A 19,209-nucleotide genomic window follows, 5' to 3' on the forward strand; every position below is an offset into this window, starting at 1 on the left:
GCAAGAAAAATGGAAAGGAAGAAAGAAGAAAAATAACATTTATTTTTGGTGAACTTTATTCTTTCAAAAGCAGTGGAAATGTGCGATGTTCCCAATACACAAAGAGGACATGGCACAGCCTCTAGGTATCTTTTGCTATGGCAGGGATTAAAGTTTTTCTGGGATACCTTAGAAGTTCTTTCTTCTCACACTGTGTTATTCTTATATTTCCCAGAATGCTGACTTGCGCGCTTCTAAAGAAAATTAAATTCTGGGGTAATTTATTTCCACTGTTTTGGTTAGAAAACTGGTTCATATTTAGGTTACTTGATAAAAACATGATTAAACAGTTTTATGTTTATCACAATTTGTTTCTTTTCTTTAGAAATGAAATATTTTCTGATTCAGATTCCCAGATGCTAAAGGGATTAGAGTACACTTTTATTTGAGTTAGATTTAATTTTGGTGATTCAAGGAAAGATGGTCCATAATTCTTGCGTGGGACAAAAATTATTTTTGAAAAGCATTGTGTTAAGGAACTTCCCTCTCACTCCTCCTACCCTCCTCCCGCCACCACTCCCCAGAAATCACTTGCTTCCTTAAAGGTGACCATTTATAGTAAAAGAAAGTTCTGAGTTCTAACACTTAATAGTAATGTCACCTTGGGAAATTCTCTTAACCTTTCTGAGCTTCACTTCTTTCCTAAAAAAGTGCCTGATTATCTCAAAAAATATTGAGTGGATAAAATGAGATTATGCATGTGAAGTGCTTGTAAATTGTAAGGTGCTACATAAATATAAGGTATTACTCTTGTTTTGAAATAATATAGTGTGAAAAAATGTGATGTTTTAAGCAGGACTTTATAGCACATCATCAACAAAGTTAATACCATTTTCACTTCGAATATTATCGTAGACTTTGAACAATCTTCAATGATTTAAGCAAAGCTTTTCTGTAGAAGAGTGAACACAGGTTAAGTTACCAAAATTTCAAGACTAGTATCTTAAGACTATTCCGTAGTTATAGACTGTGTTTCTTCATATATAAAGTAAGGGATAATAGGATCTCTGGGATTTATTTGAGTCCTTAAATTATATAATTCAATGATTTCATATTTATAACATAGCAAAATAGGCTTATATCTAAACATAAGTCAATCTGTTTATATAGCTGTGTAAGTCACTGGCTAAACTGGAAACCATAAGGCTTCAAGGGTTGAAGTAATAAAGCAGTCCAGGCCTAGGCTCTACAGCTTAATCCCTTTTTAGGCCATACTTTTTGATCCTGATTTAATGTTACATTTATTGTGTAATATATTAATAGGAATATTAGCTATATTCTAATTTCCCTGAGACAGTCTAGGCTTACACTTACTGTATTACTAGAATTTTAGTTTTGAAAAACAGTTTTTGAATAGAATGATTTTATAAGCTTATTAACATGGCAAACTTCTTTGTTGGCCAATAAACACATATTTCAAAAAATACGTAATTTTAATTCTTTTTGGTGCCCCCTTTCCTCTTAAGTATTCATATTTGGATGATAAGTAGATGATTACCCCATATAAAGTCTCTGAGCAGAGATCAGCAAAGTCAAGAACTGTCTGACTATTACAAGGAGCAGAAGATAAAGCAGAATTTGATATGACTGATGAAACATCAGAGGACTTCATCTATAGGTGAATCACCTTGATTTCTATATAGATAATAAAAATCAAGTCTGCTGCTCATCAATGCAGGTGGGGGTGAGATTCCAGAGGACATACGTGTTGGAGAACAAGGACTCCTAATTCTGAGTCCATATAATGTTGTTTCAGAGAAGGTTAAACTAATAATTACATGCGAACTTGACGTGTCTAAGGATGTAATCAGTTCTGAGAAGAGAGGTAGTTATGTTACTACACATGACCTTATTCAGGCAGACTGTAATTGTAAGTCTGTCTTACTTTAATAGAACGAACTGTACTTTATTTAAATAATAAAGATGAGATTTCTTTTGAAACTGCATGACCTGAGATTAAATCATGTCAGTAAAAGCTGTACTGTCACTTACCTTTAGCTAGCTTGTGTGAAGATGTTTGGTTTGAAGGATGTTTAATAAGGAAAGACCAACTGGATGATTTATATGAAGAAATGACATTTAGAATGAATTCTGGATGTTTCTCCAAATAATTCATCATTTAGAAGAAAATAAGGAAAGCTGAATTCTCTGTAATGGATATATAAAATTTAAGCAAAGGTGACAGTGATTTAGAAAGTAGTTTTCAAGAAGCAAGTGAATTAATGAGTTGTATTGAATGAGTTGTACAGTGTTAGGTTTATAGCCCAATTCAAAGTTTGAATCTTTAAAAAAAGTGTTTAATTTCAAAAAGTCCCATAAAAAAAACAAACACATTATCTTTTCTTCTGCTTTCTAAACTTTTCCCATATCATGGCATAACCATAATATTCACATGGCGCAGTGGGGCTAACAAAGGAGACTGTGTACACTGAAGGTGATGTGAAAAGATGTCCTGAATTCTCCCTTGCTGTTTTTAATATGGTTACTAAGATAACAAAGTCATTTATTCCCTGGGGGGTAGGGAAAAAATAAATAATGCTTTAGACCACCAATACAAACAAATACATATACTCCAGTTCTGTAGGAAACCGTCAGTTAAACATTTGATGCAAGAAGAACTAAATCTTTTTTTTTTTTTTTTGAGACGGAATCTTGCTCTGTCACCAGGCTGGAGTGCAGTGGCGTGATCTTGGCTCACTGCAATCTCTGCCTCCTGGCTTCAAGCTATTCCCCTGCCTCAGCCTCCCGAGTAGCTGGGACTACAGGCGCATACCATCACACTCGGCTAATTTTTTGTATTTTAGTAGAGACGGGGTTTCACCATGTTGGCCGGGATGGTTTCGATCTCCTGACCTCGTGATCTGCCCACCTCAGCCTCCCAAAGTGCTGGGATTACAGACGTGAGCCACTGCGCCTGACCAAGAACTAAATCTTAACAAGGAATTCAGACTCCTATATTCTCAAAAATCAGATGTTGGTCAGTTCCCCCCAAAACTAGAAATAAGTCCACAGAATTTTGATCCATTAATTAGATGGGATTTATCAGTTGCTTTTTTGATATCCTCTACAAAGGGATGGAATGATAGCTGTTAGATAAAGCTGCAAAAACTCACCTGTTAAAAAATTAGAACCTGTCTCTAGCCTCAGATTCCCAGTCCAGACACCTAAAATAGGTGCCATACTACTTGTTAATAAGTAATATTACAATAATATTTTCTGTTCTAATATACGTTTTCTCTGTTATACTTCTTTATTGTATACATGTATGCATACATATATTTGTGGATATATATAATATATAATATAGTTATATAAAAGCTACAGTCACCAAGATATTTCTATAAAAGGACTTCACTATAGATTATCACAAAGCCTCAAGTTTCAGATTATTATATTCCATTAGATTAATTAGAAAAACAGAATGAATGATGACATGAGCAATTTTACCCCAACGGGTATCTAAAATTCCAATACTATGAGATATTGAAGGATGAACTTAGAAATGTTTTTTATCTCAAATGCTTCATGAGTGGAAGTAAAGCCACTATTAATGTAATACCACAAGTCCCATTTGATGAAGAAAATACTTTACTGAGATAACGCATAGATTATATGATAGACTCAGCCTTCACAAATACTTTTTAAAGGAATAAAACCTATCAAAGACAAAGGCATAGAGAGAATGCCACAGAACTTGTTAGTGGTTAGTAAAGGGAGAAAAAAAATATTAAGACATTAGGGGCAGTTACTCTGAAGGCTGTATACCTCTGGAAAGAAACCTGACTCATAAAACAAAATAACAACACAAAACTACCATCTTTTAAAATGATATTTTTTCTCAGGAAATAAAAACTCTTAGAGATGTGTTTTATCTTCACCATCTCATGAAGGAAGAAATGGAGAAGAAAAAAGTAGGAGTCTAATCAAAGAACTTTCTTCTTAGACATTCTCTCTTCAGGCCTAAGGGTATACCAGAATCTTATGGGTACATCCCAAGAAGTGTGAGGATCTAGGTCCCCCAAATTTTCTCTGATGAACCACCACCAACTGTTGCTTATCTCCTGAAGTGAGAAGACTCTTAGCAGGGGAGGAAGTGAGGGGCCTTGGTCTCTAAGTATAGAGAGGCCACTTCTCACACTCCTATATTTCAAAGGGAAGAGTAAGTCCAACAAACAGCAGCCACTGGTAGAGAGTGGTATTCAACATGGAAGGACAAAACTGATGCCATATTTTTAAGGACTTATACACAGGGATAAAAACACTGAATAGAGTTGAAAGAAACAGCACCAATTATGAATATTATTTATGTTAATTCTTTGGGTATAATTTTCTTCTTTGCCACTTTTAAGTCTATAGTGATTTCAGGATAAATTGGAGTCAAATTATAGGTCTAGAGGCCAACAATTTATTACAGTAACAAAGAACATGTTGAAGCATGATATTGAAGTTGTATCGGATGCCCTCCTAAAGTCCTTTGATTCTGTATTTTAATTCTATTGAAGTGCAATTTCTGGGAAAGATACAAAGAATTTTTGTGTGTGACCCCAAATCATTATTTTATGGTTAAGTGTAGCATAAATCCAGGAAACACACTCTTACATATGGGGGTTATCATGTATAAATGTGTTTGAAAATAATCGTACTGTTCTTGTCAGTGGAAATTTATAAAGCAATCTATTATAAACTAAATCATACCTCTTTCCAAGCCATTCTTCTGAAATCAGCTGACAAAAGAAGTTAAAGCCTAATTTCCCAAGATTCTTTGTCTTTTGACATGTTACCATCTTCTATCTCTGATTGTATTAGAGGCTTTTGGAAAACAGGCTGCAAAGTTATTACCTTGTGATTTTGGTACATGTACTAATATCTGTATTATCCATTTTATTCTAACACCCAGTGAATTTCAGATAATTTCTTCAGATTGGCCTTTCGAAATGGGTCCTAAGTAAAACCTTAATTTTCAAAATTATCTATTAGAGATATACTACAAAATAGAAAGAAATAAAATGGGCTTTACTTAGTATATGTAAGGAGAATTTTTGTTCTCTCAATCTATCTGTTTTTAGAAGTAACATGTGTGGGGCCGGGTACAATGGCTCACGCCTGTAATCTCAGCACTTTGGATGGCCAAAGTAGGAGGATCACTTGAGCCCGAGTTTGAGAACAGCTTGGGGAACGTAGTAAGACCCTGTCTCTACAAAAAATAAAAAATTAGCTGGGTGTGGTGGTACATGCCTGTAATCCTAGCTACTAGGGAGGCTGAGGTGAAAGGATGGCTTGAGCCCAGGAGTTTGAGGTCACAGTGAGCCATGATCACATAACTGCATTCCAACCTGGGCCCCAGAGCAAGACTGTCTCTTAAAAAAAAAAGTAACATGTTTGGGCTATTAAGCTAGGCCATGAAGAAGGCTGAATGATATCCTCCATTTATTCAACTGTCAAACTTCAAAATTTTTATTAGCTTCTGAAAGCTAAATTCTAAGAAAGTGCATATGTATAAATTATATATGTGTTTATATATGTATATAAACATGTATAAATTATATATGTGTTTATATATGTATATAAACATGTATAAATGTGTATGCATATAATCTATATAGCTGTGGAAGAAACAAACTTGGCTATCAATTATTATCAAAATTCCTTATCTAATAATACATCATTAATTTTTATTAACAGTCCAGGATTTGTTTAGCATCTTGTTTAACATTTGAAAATGAAAACATAAACTTTTTGGTTCTCAAGGATAGTGCTATTAAAAGAAAATCTCGAACATCAGTGGTTAGTAATTTTTTACTTACAGAACAAAAACTTTTGAAATTTCATTGTGGGACTTAATCTATTTACATTCCTAAAACTGAGAATAATTAATGTACTTAATGCTAGTATACATTCATAAGGTTCTATTGTTCTCATGAAACCATTTGATGGCAAACATATTCATTACGGTTTCAAAAGAAAACACCCTGTTTGACTCACCAGAAAAACCTTTGTGATCCATATCCTATTATTTCTTCTTCTGCTGCTGAGCATGAAATACATTTGGGGTTGAAACAGGAGAGGAAAGAGATAGATTTATTAGGGGAATACCAACTTTTATGGCTCCCCTACCCCCTCCACCTAAAATTAGGAGGTCAGTGAAAGAACTGCAAATGAATGTAAAGAGCAATATTTCCTGTACTACTGTAGAAATTTTAGAGATTAAAAACCCCTATGATTTGTTCTGTACCTTTTGAACAAGGAATGACTCCCCCTCCCATCTATTTTCCAATTTTATAGTAAAAATTGGATTTAGAATCAGGATCTAAAATTTTCCTTTGGTGTAAAAATAGTTTTGCATTTTATGAAAACAATTGTCCTTTTAAAAATTAATCACATATATAATTGAATATATTGGTTGCATATAAGAAGAAAAGGTTTAAGGATTAAAGCATTCAAAGAACATTAATTTGGTGGAATTTCAGTCAATGTTATGGGATCATGTCAGAGATGAACCCTTCTTTTATCAAAATTCCAAAGGTGGATCCATATTTTATAAAATTTAATACCAAATAAGTTATGTTATAGGAATATTTCAATGTTGTCTCAAACATTGAAGAAAAAATTTAATACGGTCAAATTACATGAAAAGGCAAGAATATTGATCATGTTGATGGTATTTCTAATATTTGGAAAATGTTATAAAAAAAGAAGTATAAATACTATTCAGATTCTGAAAACCATGGCAGATGCAAAATTAAATACGGAGTAACGGTAACAACTGAATGAAAAATTAGACAAAAGCATATTAAATGACAAAACAGCAAAGCAAAAATAGAATTAAGTCATTAAGATTAAATAGTATACTGTTGTAAAATATATGAAAGTATTAAAAGTATTATAATTAAAAATGATTCTTATCCTAAATATGAAAATAAATATCAAATAATATGAAACATAACATCTAATAGTTTGATAAGAAAAAATAACACAAAGCAGAGAAAATAAAAGACACCTCACTATTCCCAATGTGGTTATTATTTATGGAATGGATAAAACATGTTGTAGAAAAAGTCATTACAGTTAGATTAGCACATAAAAAACCAACATGCCACATCTACCTAAATAATTTTGTAGAACAGCTGAAAAAGCAAATTTCATCAAATTTAGACAGCTTATAGTGGAATAACTGAGTATGGTGAGGTATTAACTAACACTAAGTTTCACAACGGGCAGCTTCTAGCTGGTTCGTTGAAGCTGGATCTCGGCCACACAAGGATCATTGGACAAGAAATCAGTTGAGCTGGACTAGAGCTGCCCAATTGTCTTAATAATGAATGCTCCACACTGTCTGTTAAGTAAAGAGAAAATATAGATCAGGAAGACTGAATGGAAAAAAAAAACAAACATAAGTTAGAACAGATGAGTGCAGACCATCAATCAACATTCACTAAATATTTGCAGAACCTTGGTACAAATTAAATTAGAATGTTACAAAGTGAGAGGTTAGCAATTAGGAGGGCTCCAGAACTCAGGAAAAGCTTGTCCCTGCTATCTGAGAGCTTAGAATCTGTATTAGACAATCTCTAGTCTAGTGTTACAGTATAAATGTTTAGTAAATAAAATGAGGGATGGGTCAGCACAGATTACGAGTTACAACATTTTCTTCTATTAGGTGTGTCTTAAAAACTTGTTTTTAAAAGGGGAATAGTGTTTTTCGCAGGAGGCTATTTAGAAAGCTGCCCCAAACCCTGGCAGGGCGCGGTGGCTCACGCCTGTAATCCCAGCACTTTGGGAGGCCAAGGCGGGTGGATCACGAGGTCAGGAGATCGAGACCATCCTGGCTAATGCAGTGAAAACCCGTTTCTACTAAAAATACAAAAAAAATTAGCCGGGCGTGGTGGCGGGCGCCTGTAGTCCCAGCTACTTAGGAAGCTGAGGCAGGAGAATGGCATGAACCCGGGAGGCAGAGCTTGCAGTGAGCCAAGATTGTACCACTGCACTCCAGCCTGGGTGACAGAGCAAGACTCCGTCTCAAAAAAAAAAAAAAAAAAAAGAAAGTTGTCCAAAACCCGAAAGTATCCTTTAAGTGGGCATAAGTAGGACAGGCATACAGGTACTTATGCTGTGTAATTCAGAAGAATTCCATATACCTGTGTCATCCTGGGATTTTTTTTGTTGTTGTTAATACTAGATTGGGTCAAAGAATCAACCTAGTTACTACTACCTTTTTGGCAATTTGGGCCTAGGCCAGCTTCTAATTTAGGGAATCATGCTGTCCTAAGACATATTTTAAATTTTGAATAGGCTCAAAAATTTCCATATTTGTTCCACTATCTCTAGAGCAGCGCTGTCCAATAGAATGGCCCACAGTGATGGGAATGTTTTACGATTACACTATTAAGTATGGTGGCCACTAGTCCCATGTGGCTGATTAGCACTTGAAATGTGGTTAGTTGCAACTCAGGAACTGAATTTTTAATTTAATTTAAATTAATTTAAAATTGAAATTCAATAGCCTCATGTGGCTAGTGGGCACCATATTGGAGACAACATGGCTCTAGTGGCTCAAATTTGTTGTGTTTGCTAAAACCAAACTCTACAGACTGGCCTAGATTTCCCTGGCCTGTTTAATACTGTCCAGTACCATTTACTAATGTTCATAACTGTATTCCCAGTGTCTAGAATAATGGCAAGCACAAGATAGGTGCTCAGTAAGCATTTGTTGAATGACTAGATCTACTATGATAATACACAGCCATTCATACCTAGTTAACTACTTAGAGGTTATTGGCTGTAACCCGGTATATACTGATCCTCTCAGGAGAAAATCGAGATACATGAAGTCAAACCATTTTATGTATGTGAAATTACTTGGTTAAAGCCGCAATGTGCTAGAGAGAACAAGGAGCAGTGCTAACTTCAGTATATTCATATATGAATAATTTAGGTTGATAAATATGGGAAAATGAGAGAATACGTCTCACTCTGCCACCCAGGCTGGAGTGCAGTGGCATGATCTCAGCTCACTGCAACCTCTGCCTCCCGGGCTCAAGCAATTCTCCTGTCTCAGCCTTGTGAGTAGCTGGGACTACAGGTGCATGCCACCATGCCTGGCTAATTTTTGAATTTTTAGTAGAGATGGGGTTTCACTGTGTTGCTCAGGTTAGTATCGAACTCCTGACCTCAGGTGATCCACACACCTCGGCCTCCCAAAGTGCTGGGATTACAGGCATGAGCCACTGCTCCTGGCCAGAAAATATAATATTTAATGGTAAGAGTGTGGCTAAAAGTTGATAAGAGTGATAAGAAGGGAAAAATTAATGTCAGATAAAAAACTAAATTCAGATTTTATGCGTGACTAAAAGATGGAAAGTGAAGATGTAGAAGTCTTGAAGAAATATATAGTAATCCTGGGCTGGGCGCAGTGGCTCATGACTGTAATCCCAGCAATTTGGAAGGCCGAGGTGGGTGGATCACCTGAGGTTAGGAGTTCGACACTAGCCTGGCCAATATGGTGAAACCCTGTCTCTACTAAAAATAGAAAAATTAGCTGGGCATGGTGGTGCACGCCTGCAGTCCCAGCTACTCGGGAGGCTGAGGCAGGAGAATCACTTGAACCTGGGAGGCAGAGCTTGCAGTGAGTCAAGATCGCGCCACTGCACTCCAGCCTAGGCGACAGTGTGAGACTCTGTCTCAAAAAAAACAAAAGAAAATAAATATATAGTAATCTCATTAGGCAGTAATAGAGCTTTGAAAAGGGTTTTGGCAGTGGAGAGAGAAATTAATACAGCTGATCCTTGAACAACATGGGTTTGAACTGCATGGGTGCACTTAATAAATATATGTGAAGGTTTTTTCTTTTTTTTTGTCTGAGACAGTATCTCATTCTTTTGCCCAGGCTGGAGTGCAATGGCATGATCTCAGCTCACTGCAACCTCTGCCTCCTGGGCTCAAGGGATTCTCATGCCTCAGCCACCTGAGTAGTTGGGATTACAGTCATGTACCACCATTCCTGGCTAATTTTTGTATTTTTAGTAGAGACAGGGTTTTGCCATGTTGGCCACGATGGTCTTGAACTCCTGGCCTCAAATGATTCCCCTGCCTTGGCCTCCCAAAGTGCTGGAATTACAGGCATGAGCCACTGCGCCTGGTCACTTATATGTGAAGTTTTTTCAGTAAATATATCAGAAAATTCTTTGGAGATTTGCAACAATTTGAAAAAACTTACAGATGAGCTTTACTGCCCAGAAATATTGAAAAAGTTAATAAGGCACTTTTAAAGTTAGGCATGTCATGAGTGCATAAAATATATGTAGGGTCATTCTATCATTTACTACCATAAAATATACACAAATACTTAATAAAAAGTTGAAATTTATCAAAACTTCTACACGCAGACACAGACATGGTGCCATTTGCGGTTGAGAGAAATGTAAACAAATGTAAAGATGCAGTACTATATCATAACTTCATAAAATTTACTGTAGTACATACTGTACTACTGTAAAAATTTCATAGCCATTTCCTGTTACTATTGCAGTAAGCTCAAATGGTGAGCTCAAGTGTTGCGTCTGCCCAAAACCCCATGTGATGACAGTCATCTCTGTGTGAGCAGTTCACCTCTCCAGTAAATTGCATATCAAAGTAAAATTTAATCTCTCACTTTTCGCATATTTCTCGTGTTTAGTGCAATACTGTAAACCTTGAATAACACCATAGAACCCTTATGAAATGCCACTAGTGATGCAGGAAGTGCTCCCAAGAAGCAAAGTCATGACATTACAAGAAAAAGTTGAATTGCTTGATATATACTGCAGATTGAGATCTGCAGCGGAGGGTGCCCACCATTTCAAGACAAATGAATCCAGTGTTAAGGACGACTGTAAAAAAAAAAAAAAAAGGAAATTCATGAAGGCATTGCTGCAACTATGCCAGTAGGCACAAACATCTTGCACTTTTTGCAAAATAATACCTTTTGATCTTGTATTGGAAAATGCAGATTTTATGTGGATGTGGGATTGCTATGGTAAGAAAGGCATACCTATAGACTCTAATATGATTCGAGAAAAAGCAAAGTCATTATATGATAACTTAAAGCAAAAGGAAGGTGAAGGATCTAAAGCTGGATAATGTAATGCCTCTAAAAGGTGGTTTGATAATTTTAGAAAAAGGTTTGGCTTAAAAAATGTCAAGATAACAGGAGAAACAGCTTCCAAAAGGCAGCAGATGAGTTCCAAGATGCCATTAAGAAAATCACTGAAGAAAAAGGATATCTGCCTAAACAGGTTTTTAATGCAGGCAGAAGTGCCTTAGTCAAAAAAAAAAAAAAAAAAAAAAACAAAAACAAACCACAAAAGACTTTATTAATAAGGAAGAGAAGCAAGCACCAGGATTTAAGGCAGGAAGGGAGAGGCTAACTCTAGTGTTTTGTGCAAATGCAGTCAGGTTTATGATCAGTACTGCCCTTATCTATAAAGCTGCTAATAACAGTCTTGAAGGGAAAACATAAACACCAGATGCCAGACTTTTACACTGAAGGCATCAAAGTGATCTACTTGTCCCTAAGCACAATGCCTCTAATTCAACCTCAGAGGGTCATAAGGACCTCTAAGGTTCATTACACATGATATTCTATGGAGAGAATTGTTAATGCTATGCAAGAGAACCCCAAAAGAGAGAACATCATGCAAGTCTGAGGGATTACAGCATTGAAGATGCCATTGTTATAGAAAAAGCTGTGAAAACCATCAAGCCTGAAATAATAAATTCCTACTGGAGAAAACTGTGTCTAGATGTTGTACCTAACTTCACAGGATTTACAATAAAGTCAATCAAGAAAATCATGAAAGAGATTATGGATATGGCAAAAATGGTGGAGGATTGAATGGTTTCAAGATACAGATTTAAGAAAAATTAAAGAGCTAATAGACACTACACCAGAGGAATTTACAAAAGACAACTTGATAGAGATGACTCCTTCTGAACTAGTACCAGACAATGATGAAGAAGACATAGAAGACGCAGTGCCAAATTGACATTAGACAGTCTGGTAGAAGAGTTCTGATTATACAAGACTGTTTTTGACTTCTTTTACAACAATGGACTTAGAAAACTCCCTTAGGAAGACAGTTTAGAGGACAAAGAGAATTGTGCTATAATTAAGGTAGTTGATAAGAGAGGAAGAAATATATTTCTTAAAGAGACATTGAAAGATCAAACTGAAGGCAAAGAAAGAGAGTCATATCTTAGGAATAATAAAAGTTGAGGACAGGCTAGGTGACAGTATTGAATTAAATAAAATCTAAGAGGACATGGACTAGCACAAGACCCTTGGGATTTGGCTAATAAGAAGCTGTGAAATATATCTTGGTAATTATCTTAAGATGAGTAGTTTGAATAGATTGCAATATTGAAGAAATAATTTCATATGGAATAAAAAAGATACCCCTATATTTCTCCCCCACACCTTTCTAAGACAGATAAATTAAAAATATTAATGATGTGTAGAATACAAAATCCTGCTACCTGCTCTCATCATATGTCCTGAAAGTAGAGGAAGATGTTATCTAAAGAATGTTTAAAAAACTATTCTGTAAGAGATTAAGGTGTCATAAGTTGAATTTTATGTCATGAAAAGTACACTGCCTATCCATGTAGTCTAGGTTCTAAGGGAAAAGAAAAAACATTAGGTAAAAGGAGAAAAGAATGTTCAATTAGAAGGAATGATAGACTCAGAATGCAAGGAAAGTAAGTGCTCAAACTAAGAATGGAAAACCATAATTGGATATGAAAATAAAAATAAGATTTTTCCCGATAAAAGATTTACTTTTTTCCTGTAATTCTGAGTAGGATTTACTCAGAATACTGTATCAATCAATCCTCATCCTTATACAGGAATGAATGAATATCTCAAATTACCTTTTAGTTACACTTTCCCCCCACTTAAGTATTTTGGCTAGGAAGGGCTTATGGCAAATGTAAATATCAAAACAGCCCAGAGGCTCAGGGTTAGATAATCCATGTTAAACTAAAAAGTAGATTTAAAAGATATAATTAAAAATGAAATTATAACAAATGAATTTATGCTATGTTTCATATTATACTTTAAGAGGATACATTAACCTGTTAATGGATTAACTCAAGGGTCATAAAACTATGGACAGCAGGTTAAATCTGGCTCATCACCTGTTTTATAGATTAAGTTTTACTGGAACACAGCCTTACTCATTGTTTCTGTTATGTCTATGGCTACTTTCATGCTACAATGGCAGAGCTGGGTAGTTTTGATAGCAACTATGTATTTAAGCCTGTAAAACTGAAAACATTTACTATTGGGCCCTTTTGTGGCCACTGGTTTAACCTTTCTAGGCTGGAAAGAAATTTTGAGGCTGAGAACTTCTGATATACTATGAAAGGAAACCTTAATAAGATGCTTTAAGAGCATAGAGTGAACATATTCTTGCTATGGACTGAATGTTTGTGTCTCAGCCACATTCATATGTTAAAGCCCAGTCCCCAGTGTGATGGCATTTGGAGGCAGGATCTTTGAGAGGTAATTAGGTCATGAGGGTGAGTTCTCATGAATGGCATTACTGCCCTTGTAAGACGAGACAGGAAAGAGCTTGCTTCTGCTCTCTCTGCTTTTCACCTTGCAGAAATGAGAAGACAGACATCAGCAAACCAGAAAGTCAGTCCTTAACAGATACTAGACCTCCCAGCACCTCAGTGTTGGACTTTCCAATCTTTTTGTCTCCAAAACTTTGAGAAATAAATGTTTGTTGCATAAGCTACCCAGTCTATGATATAGCTGTTATGGCAGCCTGAAGTAAGACAACTTTATAATGTGAGAATAATTTATTACCAGACTTAAATATATTGGATTCACTTTAATTAAATGAAAGTACAAATCAGAAATAACAAGTTTAATAGAAACCTTGAGAGAAAGAAGCTATAAAACACTAGTGCTTTTGAGACTAAAAGAACAGGATTAACTAGACATATGTTTAGATATTTAGGAAGATAAGTATTTGTGCACTGGTTACCATCTGTATTTATTCTGTGTTTTACTGTTAGTTGAAAAAAAATGGTGAGGGGACATCCTTGCCTTGTTGCTGACTGATAGTATTTATTCATTTCAAAATAGAAAAGTGATACCTTTGAGTCACAAATGTTCACATAAGAATTTTTAGAAATGTACAGTATAGTACTTATAACTTAACCTGATATCCTAGAGAAGATCTATTGATATTTCCCTCATTTATTCCTTTTACTTCTTTCCAAAACAAGATAATTTAACTTAGGTCCTGCCAGTTTCAATAAAAAGTACATGTTGGCACTGAATTTTGCCATATTTAAAGGAAATAGCCAATGACAATTCCAAAGTAACAGTTAAAGTTACAAGAAAATTATGGGCTCAGGTCATGAAGAAAGCTGAAAGTTATTGTGAGGGTAAGGTCTTATTAATTGTGTTTACAGCACTGCAAAATTATTCTTCAAATGTCATGCTCAATGGACATTTGATGAACTACTGAGAATGAGCTCTTACTTAAGGCTTGTCATATGGTAGAGCCCATGTGTTATTTCTATGTGAAGGGCAACTTATTTATGTGATGTATAGAGTTAACTAATGGCCCATAATACATGAAGATTCTGCCATATTTGACAGTATGTAGCAATATGTAACAGAAATGGCAATGATAACTTAAATCCTTAAGTAAAGTTTTATTTTAGCTATTTTTTTTTTTCGGGTTGCTGGTATTACAGGTATGCACCACCATGCCCAGCTAATTTTTTTTGTATTTTTAGTAGAGGCAGGGTTTCATTGCATTGGTCAGGCTGGTCTTGAACTCCTGATCTCAAGTGATCTGCCCACCTCGGCATCCCACATTGCCGGGATTACAGGCATGGGCCACTGTGCCCAGCCTATTTTAGCTATAGTTGTAATACCATCCTCCAATTAAATATATACATATTTTTTCCAGATTAGAAGGATAAACACACTGATCTGATTTTTTATTTCCGTTCCTTATTTTTAAGAAACTTACTTAAGGAGCAGCATTCAAAAATGAGAAAAAAAAAAAAAACTTACCAAAAGTCAATATAGGAAGTGAAAACAAAGGGAACTGAGGTAATCTCCAGCTCATATAAGCATTATATGAATAAGACAAAATTGACAGTATGGAACAGAAAAGATATCCTATAAATATTTTTTAAGTAAAAATTATTTGACCAAACTTTAAAGTTGAATGAGGAGGCCTTTAAATAAACCTTACTTTAAATTTCCAGGATGACATGAAGAACTCTTCCTTAAAGGTTTACAAGAAGAAATAGGCAGCTACTTTAACATTGCAATGAAGAGCTACTACAGTTTGGGTTAGGAATATCTCATTGCAGAAAGAATTTATTCTGCAAAGATAGTGTTCTGCAATGTACAAATACTTTTAAATTTGTTATTATTTTGAAGTTTAAATATAAACAAAAAATACAACGCTCTTAAATAACACTGGTTCTTGAATGATATACCTAAGGTCTAAAGTACTTAAGAAAGAATGGCAAAGAAAATGTATGGAATGGAATTTTATCTCAATGTTTTTTATCTGATTTAGTTGTACACAGAGAAACTAACTGAAATTGATAGAATTCTATTTAAAGTCTGCATAATGAAAAAGAAAGCAGAAAATTACTGCAAAAAATACGCTAAACATTCTTACAAAGTGAACCATTGAGACGTAATTATTTCTAGGTTATATGATATATTTGAGGTAAAAGTTATTGTAAAATTTATTTTAAAAAATGGATAAGATCAAGGGGGAAATGTGATCTATTTTCTCTCTTTAGAAGCTTTTGGAATTTTTCTATTATTCCTGCCATTCTGAATTTTTTTCTATTATTCCTGCCATTCTGAAATAACTGGCCTTAGTGTGAGTCTTTTGCAGTAATCGTGGCAAGTAGTTGGTAGGCCCTTTCAATTTAGAGACTCTTGTTCTTAAGTTTCTAGGAGTTTCAATTTACAGACTCTTGTCCTTAAGTTTCTTGTATTAATTTATTGATAATTTCCTCCAAATGATTTTCTCTATTCCTCTTTCTTCAATTTAAAAAATATTTGACTTCTTGGATTAATCTAATTTTATCTTTTCTCTATTATTATTCACCTCAGTCTTTTTTGATGCTACTTTCTGAAAACTTTTGCCTTTAATATTTAACTCACACATAATTTATTTCAGTTATCACATTAGTGAAAAAACTAGTGACATTTTAGAATAAGGTGTATAGTTTAGAGGACTGTACTGATGTTCATTTCCTGTGCCAGTGCCCTCTAGCCAAAGGATGAAGTAGGTGAAGGATATACAGAAACTCTATTATTTCTATAACTTCTCAATAAATCTGAAATTATTTCAAAATGCAAGGCTAAACAAATTAAAAGGACAGATGTTTGAGAGAAAAAGTATCAGGCTGTCTATGCATGTACCACTTCTCATTAGTTTTTGCCTATTTTGGAGAGGATATTAATTGTAGTTTCTTTGACATTTTCTTCTGCTCCCTGCATTGTATGTTTCTTATGAATTTCTTTTCTTCTGTTTATTTTGTTCTCTCACTCTAGAGGTTTTCTTCTAACATGGCTGCATGTTCATAGTTAAGAGGGACGCACTAAAATCCTAATGGGAAGTTCTTTGTGCATAGTTTGTCAGGGATCTTCACTGCAAGGATTTAAGAAACTGGCTAACTTTTTCTCCATGGTAGAAAGCATGCTTGGATTAGAATCCTGGATCTGCCACTTACTCAACTATGCTACTGTGGGCAAGTTACTTTTTAAGCTTAAAGTGATCAAAGTTAACACTGCCAGTAATTAGACATATTGGCATCTCATATCCCCTGATATGACACACTCATAAGGGCATTATCACCTGTGTGATATTATTGTCCCAAATTCATAACCTTTATCTAATTAAGAGAAAACATAGGCCAAACTCAAAGTGAAGAGTGTTCGACAAAATAATCAGTTTTTAAAAAAAGTATCACGGTCATGAAAGACAATAAAAGACTATGTAAATGCCACAGATTGGTAGAGAATAAGGAGACATGACAAATTAATGTAGGATCTTAGATTAGATCCTAGAACAGAAAAAGAACATAAGTGAAAAAAATGGTGAAGTTTGTACTTTACTTAATAGGTCTGTAGTTTACTTAATAGTACTTTATGAATGCTAATTTCTTGGTTTTGCTAATTGTTTCGATTATGTAAGCTGTTAAAATCAGAAGTTGAGTGAAGAGATACATGAACTGTATATATTATTTTTACAACTTTTCTGTAAGTGTAAAATTATTTCAAAATAAAATGTTAAAAAACAGGTTAAAAGGCCAGGGACATTTGATGGGATGGGATGATGGGGGAAAGATAACTGCCAGGATATCTATGCATGGGTTGCCTCTCATTAATTTTGCTTGAGGCATGATGAATTCTTTTTTGACTTGTAAATTCAAGTCACAGTGTTTTTGTTTTTGTTTTGCTGTTAAAATTTCTGCACGTTCTTTTTGTTCCATTTATTCTGTATTCTTTTCTTGAGAATTATTATTTTTTGGTTGGACCTGTCTCTCTGCTCTCTCTATTCTAGCATTTTATCTCCTCATTTCATCTTTCATGTTATTGTCTTTTACATTCTGGAAGAATTAAAAATATCCTTCTCTATCAAGGGTTTCATTTTCTTATGTGACTACTGGCCCATTATGACAAAGGCAAATATGATTCTTTCCATCATGTCAATAGTTTTTGGACAGTATTTTCTTACACTAGCCAGCAACCATTTCATTTTTCCTATTTTTCGGTTTGCAATTGTTTTTAAAAGATCTATTACTGAGAACATAGGATATATCTTAAAAATTATATTTAATTTCCTCTCATACATATGTTCTTATACATATATACATATTTATACTATTCATCCTTGCCTTCAATGTAGTGCCATATTCAATTATTTTTTCACAGAATCCATATAATATAAATATATACTTTTCTGTTTACTCATCCTTGAATGGGGAGCTACCCATGACAACTAGAACTGGTGTCATGAACACTTGATTCTCCTTACTGTGCTATGTCACCTCTTTTAGATTTACATCAAAAAAGAGGCTTGGTGGACACAGAACCTACACAATTTCTAATGTCTAAGTGGATGAGCATTTATTACTCCTCCTGCTTAGTTCTTTATAAGTAAAAAACGTATTCTAGAGAATCTGAGGCTGTCTATTGTTTGACTATATATAGCATACATGAAAATGTATACCCTCCTTATATATTCAGAGCTACAAAGCACCAGCTTTTCCTGCCTCTGCTCTCTAGATTACATTGCTTTATACTTGTCCTTCCTAGGTTTTTCAGAATACAACACAATTTTAGTCTCTAAATTGATTTATAAGAAGTATTAATGATACTCAAATGAGGAAATGGTTGCGAAAAAGATACTGGCAGTGGAATCTTTTTGTAAAGTAGAGATAGTTGCTAATTTTTAGGTAGTGCATGCTCCGGGCCTCTGAACTAGAAGCAGATAGTGGTAGTAGTTCAGATCCCTCTCCAATTTATTTCTGAATCACACTTTGTAGACCATTACTTGTGTTTTTCATTTAAGTTCAATCAGTACTTAGAAGAAATTCTTTATAGCCTGGGCAAGTGGTTAAATATGATCCAGCACTTTGGGAGGCCGAGACGGGCGGATCACAAGGTCAGGAAATCGAGACCATCCTGGCTAACACAGTGAAACCCCATCTCTACTAAAAAATACAAAAAACTAGCCGGGCGAGGTGGCGGGCGCCTGTAGTCCCAGCTACTCCGGAGGCTGAGGCAGGAGAATGGCGTAAATCCGGGAGGCGGAGCTTGCAGTGAGCTGAGATCTGGCCACTGCACTCCAGCCCGAGCGACAGCGAGACTCCGCCTCAAAAAAAAAAAAAAAAAAAAAAATGATCCTTAATAGCTGTATGTTTTCATTGATTGTTAGTAACCATGGGGGTTAAATAAAATACACATTGAATTTAATCCATATGAGAACAATTTTATTAGATACTAATATTAATGCAAAAATGTAAAAACACTGTAAGAAAACCGAAACACTTTAGAATTCTCCACTCATACCCTTTATACCTTGGGATTTGATATTTATCTTAGAAACATAATAGTTCATATACCCAGAAATA

The 19,209-nt window shown here is 34.9% G+C and overlaps 1 protein-coding gene across 5 annotated transcripts in view; it reads right to left on the reverse strand.

Moving 5' to 3' along the window:
• Positions 1–5,678: 5,678 nt before the first annotated feature.
• Positions 5,679–19,209, reverse strand: part of BOLL (boule homolog, RNA binding protein) — a 61,501-nt gene continuing 47,970 nt past the window's right edge. For 2 of the 5 annotated variants that reach the window (XM_023218210.2, XM_023218217.2), the window contains exon 11: positions 5,690–7,372. In XM_023218210.2, the coding sequence (XP_023073978.1) occupies positions 7,349–7,372 (24 nt within the window). In that variant the 3' untranslated portion in view covers positions 5,690–7,348. Of the gene's footprint in view, positions 7,373–19,209 lie in introns of all 5 variants that reach the window. The other 3 variants (XM_023218223.1, XM_023218220.1, XM_023218203.1) reach the window with 3 other exon arrangements.

This window comes from Piliocolobus tephrosceles, chromosome 11, assembly GCF_002776525.5.
Source record: "Piliocolobus tephrosceles isolate RC106 chromosome 11, ASM277652v3, whole genome shotgun sequence".
NCBI classification, from domain to species: Eukaryota; Metazoa; Chordata; class Mammalia; order Primates; family Cercopithecidae; genus Piliocolobus; species Piliocolobus tephrosceles.